General features: G+C 35.6%; 1 protein-coding gene across 2 annotated transcripts in view; it reads left to right on the forward strand.

Moving 5' to 3' along the window:
* Window positions 1-10,895, forward strand: part of LOC106772402 — a 51,947-nt gene that overhangs the window by 3,379 nt on the left and 37,673 nt on the right. For both annotated transcript variants that reach the window (XR_002669116.1, XM_022784990.1), the window contains exons 3-7: window positions 3,946-4,027; window positions 4,224-4,291; window positions 4,664-4,733; window positions 10,060-10,141; window positions 10,345-10,409. Coding sequence is in view for 1 of the 2 variants with exons in the window: in XM_022784990.1 (XP_022640711.1) it covers window positions 3,946-4,027; window positions 4,224-4,291; window positions 4,664-4,733; window positions 10,060-10,141; window positions 10,345-10,409 (367 nt within the window). In the remaining variant the exon portion in view is untranslated. The remainder of the gene's footprint in view (window positions 1-3,945; window positions 4,028-4,223; window positions 4,292-4,663; window positions 4,734-10,059; window positions 10,142-10,344; window positions 10,410-10,895) is intronic.

Below are 10,895 nucleotides of genomic sequence, written 5' to 3' on the forward strand. Positions count from 1 at the left end.
ATGGTTGTACATGCAGCCGCTGTTCTTTTAGTCAGAATTCCTTGATTTATAGTACAATCAATATTTTCTTGTACAGTTTTAATTACATAATCAGAAAAATTTAATTACATTTCATAATTAGGAGGATAGATAGGATGAGTGATATGCTGACATTATATTTTATATTTATTGTACAAGCTCATCGGTCCTGAATTGTAGAGATATATTATATACATCATAAATCAGGATTTTCAATTATTATGTCGATGTATTCTTTTGAAGAGCAATTTATCCTCTACGGATAAAACCAGAAATAACTTTTTGATACTTTTATTACTTTACTATATCAAATGCATTTTTTATATAATCTTTTAGTGAGAAATGACTTATATTCATATGATAAAACCCCCTTGCATATATTAGCAAAATTGAAGAACACATGCAAAATTACTGTGGTAATATTTCATAGGGATGGACTTAAGCCCTTACAAAATATAACTAATACACCCTTCTCAAACCAAAACATATAAATCATATGCACCAAACTTGTAATGTATATAGTCAATCATAGGGCCCTACAATGATTTGGTAAGATGCTTGCCAGTTGATCATTAAAATTAACAAATTGAGTGGTAATGTCTCTATGTAAAATCTTTTCTTGGTGAGGTGATGGTATATTTGAATATGTTTGGTCCTCTTGTAAAATAATAAACTCGAGGCAATTTGAATAGCAACTTGATTAACACAAATGAGAATCATCTCATAACTTTCCCAAATTGTAGTTTTTTAAGAGATCGTTTGAGTTAGATAAGCTTACAAGAGGCAAAAGCCATATTTTTGTTCTCTACTTCTTTTTGGATGTGGATAACTTGTAGTAGGTGTAGCTTCCCAATTTGCATTTGAGTATTGTTGGAAGTTTCACATCGACTAGAGATAAGACCAATTTATAATCTATAAATGGGTTCAAACCTCACCTTACAAGCTGGTTTTGTGGGGTTGAGTTAGGTTTAAAGTCCACTTCTTAACATGGTATCAGAACTATGGTTAGAGTCTATCCTAGCGATATTTGTTGTTTGTTGGACATATTGTTCCACCTGCTATTGGGTCGCTATCGAACCACCTATTAATGTCTAGTCTCATGCTTGAGATGATGTCTATATCTCGGCGTGAGGGGGTCTGTTGGAAGCCCCACATTGACTAGAGGTAAGGTCAATTTATAATATATAAGTGGGTACAAACCTCACCTTACAAGCTGGTTTTGTGGGATTGAGTTAGGCTTAAATTCCACTTCTTAACAAGTATCCTACAACTTAAGTATGATTATTGTATAGGGGCTTCTTTAATGTACTTAAGAACGTGAATGGATTGCATTCCAATGTCTTGCACATGATGAATTAAGAAACTGACTAAACACACAAAGCATAAATTAGATATCAAGATTAGTTTCCAATCAGTCTCGTGTATCTCTCAAGATTTGAAGGTGGCTCCCCCTGACATAGTAGGAGTTTAACATTGGGATCTATAAGTGTGTCAATGGGTTTGCAATTCGTTAGCCTCCAATCTCTAAAATATTTGTTAAACTTATGATTATTATTGTATTGTACAACTTTTCTAAACTTGTTTTTTGGGGTATATGTACATAGCATAAGTGGTTAAGTCCTATAGGATATAACTTTTCCTTGTAATGTACTGTTTTCTACTACATAAATAGAAAATATACATTAGCTGAGTATGTAAATCAATGCTTTTTAATCACATTCAAATTCAAATTGGTATTAAGAGCCATGTAGCTGGACCACCACTTTCTGTTGTCTCCATTTGTTGTTTCTTGTCGCCATTTTGTTTGGTGAAGTCAAGGTTAGGTGTGCCTTAAGGAGTGTGACTCAACCCTGGTGGTCGTGTGACGCCTTACAATGCATTGATCCTTGCCAACCTTGCACTAGGTGTGTTTCTGTGTGTGCATCCAAGGTGCTCCGTCCTGATGTTAGAATGACAAATGTTTGTTGTTGTTTATCTTGTTGGTGTCTTTTGAGCATGTTTCTACCCTTGTCTTCTTGGTTCAATGCACTTAGATAGCTAGTCAAGGTTGTCTCCTCTTGCCTTTGGGTTTTTCCCTCTCTTCATAAATTTCTTTATGGCTTTGTCTTTGGAATGACTTACACTACTTTTGCTCCTTTTTTTATTCTACTTCTACTATTAGCACTACAACTAAACTGGACCTAGACGAACTACTTTTCTTGGTCCACATATGAGGAGTTATGGTTCCTTAGTTGAAAATACCATGATCTTTCCAAAAACGAAGTTAGTACTCTTTTGAATGAAGATAAACCTCTATGGTAGAAATTGGACTTCAAGTTTTGTGTTTTTTGGGGTATTCAATTGAATGATATGTTCAATATTTAGATGCTTTAAGACATGTTTTTCTTTTTGGAAAAAAGACATATGATATCTCTCAAAAAGTGAATTTTAAGCTTAACTCAATCTTACAAAATTGACTTGTAAGGGAAGGTTTATAGTCACTTATATACTGTGATTATGTCTTATCTCTAGTTAATATAGGATCTTCAACACACATCTCTCATGTTGGGCATATACATCTTAAGTATGGGATTTATGAAATAGTGGAGGAGATTAGGAGAAATCTCCCTTGTGTGTCTTGCATACACATAGGGTAGTTTTATTTATAATGTAAGATATGGGCTAATCCCTTAATACAAATGGGCTGAGCCCAATTAACATAAACACACAACTTAACATCTAACAGGATTAAACATTAATGGGTGGTTCGGACAAATTGCACAATAGGCTCAATAAATAACAAACAACAAATTTCACTAGATAGGCATCAGATGACTCTTATGCTATCTTAAGAAGTACACTTTAAGCCTAAATCAACCTTATAAAACCAGTTTATAGATGCTTTAAGACATGTTTTTCTTTTTGGAAAAAAGACATATGATATCTCTTAAAAAGTGAATTTTAAGTCTAACTCAATCTTACAAAATTGACTTGTAAGGGAAGGTTTACATTCACTTATATACTGTGATTATGTCTTATCTCTAGTTAATATAGGATCTTCAACACACATCTCTCATGTTGGGCATATACATCTTGAGTATGGGATTTATGAAATAGTGGAGAAGATTAGGAGAAATCTCCCTTGTGTGTTTTGCATACACATAGGGTAGTTTTATTTATAATGTAAGATATGGGCTAATGCCCTTAATACATATGGGCTGAGCCCAATTAACATAAACACACAACTTAACACCTAACAGGATTAAACATTAATGGGTGGTTCAGACAAATTGCACAATAGACTCAATAAATAACAAACAACAAATTTCACTAGATATGCATCATATGACTCTTATGCTATCTTAAGAAGTACACTTTAAGCTTAAATCAACCTTACAAAACCAATTTATAAGGTGAGGTTTGCATTTTCGTATTACTCTTAAAGCCTAATTTAATCCTGTAAACCGGCTTGTAAGATAAGGTTTGCACCCACTTATATATATATATATATATATATATATATATATATATATATATATAAATATATATATATATTAAATTCATTTTATCTTTGCTAATGATACTCAACGTCTCTTTGATGTGATTAAAAGAGTAGCTTCTCTTAGAAAATTGGCATAGATGATCATTGGGTCCATGGGAAGGCACAAACTTTTTATTAGGTTCTAAATACTATCTAGAAAATAAATGGTATGTATTCATGTGAAAGAATCCCCTTTTATGCATTTAAAAAATTGAGGATCACATATACACATCATACATAACACAACATAGGCATGGGTTAAAGTCCATATTTAAAATATATCTATAATGTATCCAACAAATTTGATGGCGTGACTTAATCCTATGTTGTTGTTGCAGTAGTATTATTTTCACAAGATTTCCTTAGAATAATGGCATGTTTAACAACATTATTTTGGGTATCTGCAGGGAATTTGTTCATGAAATTTATGATGGTCAACTCTTTATAAAGTTGAAAAAAGGGTTCAATTTTCCTGCTATGGATCCCTGGGTTGGTTATTTTATTTCTTTTAAATTACCACCCTAATTATAGTTCTCTAATGATATGAAATGTGTACTACATTTTACTTCGACTTGTATCTGACATTCTTTCCTGTTGCCCCCAATTTTTTAGTTAATTCATACAACTGCTTATTGCTCTATAATTTCTATTAATTATTTATATCCGTTATTTTGGTGTCATCCAGGGAACAAGTGACCCATATGTTGTCATACAGCTGGATTCTCAGACCGCTAAAAGCGGTATCAAATGGGGGTGAACATTTATCACATTTCTGTTTTGTTCATTTCAAAGGCCACCATCTCATGGTTAAGAGTCAATGTTACATTGCATAGTTTGTGCTAGTGACTGTTTTGACTTTTCTTTAAAAAATCTTTCATATTGTCCCTGGAAGCATTTCCCTAAGTTTGAAGTATTTTGGATTATCATTTTCTTTCAAATTTGTATATTGGCTAAATGTATAAAAGAATAACATGCAGGGACCATTTCTTTTTAATTCATAAAATCCCACTGAGTACTTGTTTTCCACTTCCTTTGCTAAAATTTAATGTCTTAACTTCAGCTGTATCTTTGTATAATGTTTTCCAATTAGATTGGGTTCATTTATGTAAAATTAATTGATGGCAGGACAAAAGAGCCAACATGGAATGAGGAGTTTACATTTAATATCAAGCAGCCTCCAAACCAATCTTTACAGGTTAACAAGCATGATCACGCTTTCTCACTTACATCTATTTGCACATACATATTCAATGGAAGGTACCATTGCAAGATTTTGATAGAACAGGACATCCTTCTATTAAAATCGCTTATCAGAGAAAAAAATAAGAAAAATTAAATTTGTAATAGTTGGGTCAGCTGTCTAGTAGAGTAAAGACTACTAATAGAGGAAGTTTGTTAGTACTAGGAGGAAAATTGCATAGTTCTGTGGGAAGGGTTTAGGTTCCTTGAAAATACCTGGGATTTGTTCAATTGAGAACTGTTTGGGAGAGAATTTCTTTAAGATCAATAAAAATATTCTTGTTTCTCTGGTTATTGTTCTAAATCCAAATCTGTTTGATTTGGGGAGAAGATGTGTTTGGGTAGATGACAAAGCTCAAACGTTTTTTTGGTATAGGGTGTTGGGTTATGCTTAGTGAATAAATGGAGGCAACTATGGTGGCATTAAAAAGTGATGCATTAAGGTGGTTTCAGTGTTGGGAATCTTGCAACCCAAATATGGGTTGGGAAAAATTCAAGGTGGCATTAATGGAGGATTTCAACCTATGTCTGAGTAATCCCTTCTAGTCATCATGAGCTTTGAAGCAAGATAATTTGGTGAAAGAATGTTACTAAGTTTGAGAAATATGTTGGTTCTGTTCAAGGTTTGGGAGAAAACAATTGCTGCAAATTTTTACAAATGGGTTGAAAGTGTTAAACTCAGAGAAGATTGGGCCAAAAATACCGTGTCTCCTCTTGCTAGACAACTTTCATATATATACAACTAATTACAATCTATCAAGCTGATCTTCAGCCCACTAAATAAGCTAAACTGTCATATATACATTTAGTACAGCTAATTATCCTAATTAAGAGAATAATATTTACAAATAAATATATAATTGCATATCTTTGTTATTCATTCTGTTGACATCCCCCCTTAAATTGATGCTGGTGAATCTATAAGCATCAATTTGCCAAGTAGAAAATTGTGACACTGGCGTGGCAATGATTTATTGAAAATGTCAGCTATTTGAACCAATGTGGAGACATGTGGTAGATTGATTACTTTACGATCATACCTTCTCAGATAGAATGTCAATCGACCTCTATGTGTTTCGTCTGTTCATGGTAAACTGGATTTACTGCAATCTGTATGGCACTTGTGTTATCAGCATGCAGTGGAGTGGGTTGTGCTTAAGACAATCCAAGCTTTGTAAGAAGATCACATAGCCATATTATTTCAGAACAAGCAGCAAACATTGCGTGATATTCTGCTTCAGTGGAGGACTTGGAGACTGAATCTTGTTTCTTACATTTCCATGAAATAGAGCATTCCCTGGGAACATACACCAGCTAGTAGTTGATCTTCTAGTGTCTGGACAACCAACGCAATCAGCGTCACTATAAGCTTGGAGTTGAAGAGATGAATTACCAAGAAAGAATAAACCACAACTTGAGGTGCCAAGGAGATATTTAATGATACGCTGCACTACTGAAAAATGGAAGTGTCTTCGAGATTGCATGAACTTACTAACCATGTACAACAAAGGAAATATCAGGGCGAGTGATAATCACATAGATGAGACTACCAACTAGTTTTCGATATTGAGCGGGATCATCAAGAAGCTCTCCTTCATGTCGTCTATATTTAACATTAACTTCCGTTGGAGTGTCAACAGGGATAGCATTGGTGAGTCCCGCTAGCTGGACCAAATCTTGAATATATTTATGCTGATTTACAAAAATGCCTTCAGGATGGTAATGCACCTCTAAACCTAAGAAATAATTGAGATGGCCTAACTCTTTCATGTGAAAATTTGAGTACAACATTTTTTTTGATTCTAGAGATAGCATCTTGATCAGAACCAGTGACCACAATGTCATCCACATAAACAAGAAGTATGATGATGCCTTTAGGAGTCTGTTGAAGGAAGAGTGATGGATCATACTGACTTTGATTGAAAGAAAAACCAAGAAGAGTGGAGCGAAACTTTTCAAACCAAGAAGAGTGGAGCGAAACTTTTCAAACCAAGAAGAGTGGAGCGAAACTTTTCAAATCATATTGCTTGCTTTAATCCATATAAAGAGCGTTTCAATTTGCAAACAGTATTCGGGGAGAGGGTCAACATACTACCAGGAAGTGTGATGTAAACTTCCTCCTTAAGGTCACCGTGGAGGAATGCATTTTTGACATCCATTTGATGTAATGGCCAAGATTTGGATGCAGCAAGAGCAAGGATAGTGCACACAGTGGTCATCTTGGCAATTGGAGCAAAAGTCTCGTCATAGTCGAGGCCATACTCTTGCTTATTTCCAAGCACAACGAGTCGTGCCTTGTACCGGTCTATGGAGCCATCCGAACGCAGCTTTATAGAGAACACAAACTTGCTACCTAAAGGTTTAACAGATGGAGGACATGACACTATATCCCATGTCTGATTTTCTTCCAAAGGCAAGAAGTTCACTTTCAATAGCTTTTTGCCAACATTCATTCTTCATTGCCGGTTTATAAGAAGAAATAGGAATAGATGATAATATTGCTGTCATGGAACAAATATACCTTTCTGGGGGCTTACCAATGCGTGAACTGCGTCGTAAAGGAGCTGGTTCTGGTTTTGGAGCTTGTACTGGATCAACATCCAAGTAATTATCTTGAAGGGGCCCATGGAGTTGTGCTAGGTGATGTTGACTTGTAGTATTTCGCCTTTGATAGGTCAGTAGAGGTCTAGATGATGATTGACCTGCAAAAAACTTGGAAAACAATGGCAAAATAGAAATTGGAGAAGAGAACGAGTCATGATGGTTTACAAAAAAATATACACTTTCTAGAAAATTGACATTTTGAGAGACTCGAATCCAATGAAGGTTAGGATCATAACACATAAAGCCCTTTTGATGAGGAGAATAGCCAAGAAAAGCACATTCAACAGATTGTGCAGTGAGCTTGGTGCGTTCGTGTGGAGGAAGATGGACATAACATGATCAACCGAAGATACGAAGAGTGGACTAATCGGGTGGGTGACCAAATAATCGAGTGAAAGGAGATTAGTTACTTATGGAAGGAGATGACAATCTGTTTATAAGATGAACAACAGTGGAAAGGGCTTCACACCAAAATCGTGATGGCACATGTGACTCTAGTAAAAGAGTGCGGACAAAATCTAGCAAATGGTGATATTTCCGTTCAGCCACCCCATTTTGTTGGGGGGTTGATGGGCATGATCTTTGAGATAAAATGCCATTGGATTGTAAGAATTCTTGAAATACATTGATGTCTATTCCCCCCATTTTCAGAGCGAAGAATCTTGATTTTGGAGGAGAATTGGGCTTGAACATAAACATTAAAGAATTTGAAAGTGGAAAAGACTTCATCTTTTGAGCGCAAGAAATAGACCCAAGTGAAACGACTATAATCATCAATAAAAGTTACAAAATATTTGTAATTAGCATGAGACGTAACTGGTGCCACTCCCCAAACATCACTATGGTGATATCAAATGGTTGTGTTTCAGTGGATTGATGTGTTGGAAAAGGTAGAATTTTACTTTTGTCAAACTTACAAGGAATGCAATCAAACTGAATATTATTAAGAGATGGGGTTGTGTTTATTTCCAAGAAAACCAAATTTGAACATGTCATGGAGAATATTTCAGTTGGGATGCCCAAGGCGCTTATGCCACACTTGGTGATCAACAACAGCAGAATTACAAGAGACTAAAGGCAAAAAAAGACTTGGAGACAACGAGAAATGGATGGAAAAAAGTCGTCCAACTTTAGGCCCCTTCGCGATTATCTTCCTCGAGTGTTGATCCTGCACAAGACAACTAGACTGTGAGAATTGAACTCGACAATCATTGTCGACCAATTGACCAACAGAAATGAGATTACTGGTGAGACCAGGAGCAACAAAGACATTTGTTAGAAATGAAGAATATCACCAGTTTTTGTTATAGGCAATTGATTTCCACTAGTAGTATGTATTGTGAGATTCCCCGAATAGTTTTTTATATTAGTAAGGAATCGAGTACTGTTGGTCATGTGGTTGGAAGCCCCAAAATCAAAGTACCATGGGGAAGAGGAGTTACCTGATAATCCCAATACAGAAAAAGCTGAAATTATCATTTGTTGAACCATTTCAGGGGTCAAAGTTGGAACATCAATTGTAGCATTTGGATGGACAGGAGCTGGATTGGCAGAACTGTTGGGAATAGAAGAAATAATTGTGGTTGTAAAAGCTGTTGCAGGTCGTCGTGGTGGCCTTATTGGGCATTCCTTAATAATATGACCATCCTTTTTACAATGGTTGCAAAATTTTTTCGGACAGGTTGAAGCATAGTGACCAAATCGCTTGCAACTAAAACATTGAATAGTTCTCATGTCATGGCGTCGTGGCTTCCCTTGTGCCGCGTATGTTACTGGAACAGTAGACAATCTTTGTTCTTCAATGATGGACTGTGTAAGAAGACGTTGTTCTTCACGTAACAACTGATTGAGACATGCATCCAATGATGGGACAGGATCTCTATGCATGAGATTGGACCGGATACCTTCAAAGTCAGATCTCAATTTCATAAGAAATTGGTCACGTTTAGTAATATCATGAATTGTTTGTACGGAACTGAGATTTTCGAAAGGCAAGTTTGTATAAACTATATCAGTGTATTCAACCCAAAGATTCATGAATTAAGAGTAAAAATCAGAGATGGAGAGACTATCCTGTTTAAAATTAGCGATGTTGTGCTCAAACTGGATCGATGAGCTGCATTATTTTGACTATAAATTTTCTTCAGGTAAGAATAGGAGCAACCACTCCGCAAGACAAAGCTTGAAGACAAGATTTAGAGGCTTTTGGTTGGATATAAGGCTGATTATTGAGGGTTATGGGACATTACCAGTGATAAATGTAAGGTTCATCATTTCCTTGCCAAAACCAGACACCAATAGCTCAAGGACGAATATACATGTTGCAATCTTGGAGAGAAGATGACCGCAGATTCCATCTAAGTGTGTCATATAGTTGAATACATACTAAGTGGAAAACATAATTCTATTTATAACATAATTAGATTTTTACTTTCTGTTCTACCTTCCACAGATCTTCTCATCCTTATTGTGGTAATTTAACTTTGCTCCATGTTTAAGTTTCCTCTCTCTTGTATGGTTTCTTCTGAAGTCATTATGTCATGTTGCACATTTTATTGAGTTACAAATTAAGCAAACAACTTTCTGTAGTATATCATCTGGTTTCAAGAATGAAAAATACTGAAAATATATCTTGAAATGTTCATGTCAATATTTTAACATGTGGCAGTATATTGTAGGTTGCAGCCTGGGATGCAAATCTTGTCACTCCTCACAAACGCATGGGGAATGCAGGTGTTGATCTAGAGTGGCTCTGTGATGGTGAGGACCAGAAAATCTATTGAAATTTAGTTAGTGTAGTGTTGAAAGATTGTTGTGTTACTTAAAATTTTGAAATGAGTTCAATTTCTTCTCTCCATTTTCTTTTTATACATGTTAATCGGTCAACAGTAGTGTAAAAGTTACTTATGAATATAGTTAAACTTATGGCTCCAAAAACTCAGCAAAAATGCCTTTTGCTATAGGAGATGTGCATGAAATATTGGTTGAGTTGGAAGGAATGGGTGGTGGCGGAAAGGTTCAGATGGAGGTATGTTTCTTAAGAGTACAAATTTTATGGGGAAAAGTTATTTTCTGTATGATTTGGTAGAACAAATATTACAACTTACAACTTCATATGGCAATATATGCATTTGCATATTTTATCACTTGCATTAAACTTGTTTCCTTTTTAGCCATCTTGTACTATTTAATAAATCTTTATAGGTGTTAGAAGTGGACTTTAAGCCTAACTCAATCCCACAAAACCGGCTTGTAGGGTGAGGTTTGCACCCACTTATATACACTTAAATGGCCTCATCTCTAGTCGATGTGGGACTTCCAACACACCTCCCTCACGCCGAGGTATATACATCTCGAGCGTGGGATTAGACTTTTTAATGGGTGGTCCGATAGCGGGTGGATCAATATGCCCAACGACAACAGAAATCGCTAGGATGGGCTCCAGTCATGGCTCTGATACCATGTTAGAAGTGGACTTTAAGCCTAACTCAACCCTACAAAACCGGCTTGTAGG

Source organism: Vigna radiata, chromosome 8 (genome assembly GCF_000741045.1).
Source record: "Vigna radiata var. radiata cultivar VC1973A chromosome 8, Vradiata_ver6, whole genome shotgun sequence".
NCBI classification, from domain to species: Eukaryota; Viridiplantae; Streptophyta; class Magnoliopsida; order Fabales; family Fabaceae; genus Vigna; species Vigna radiata.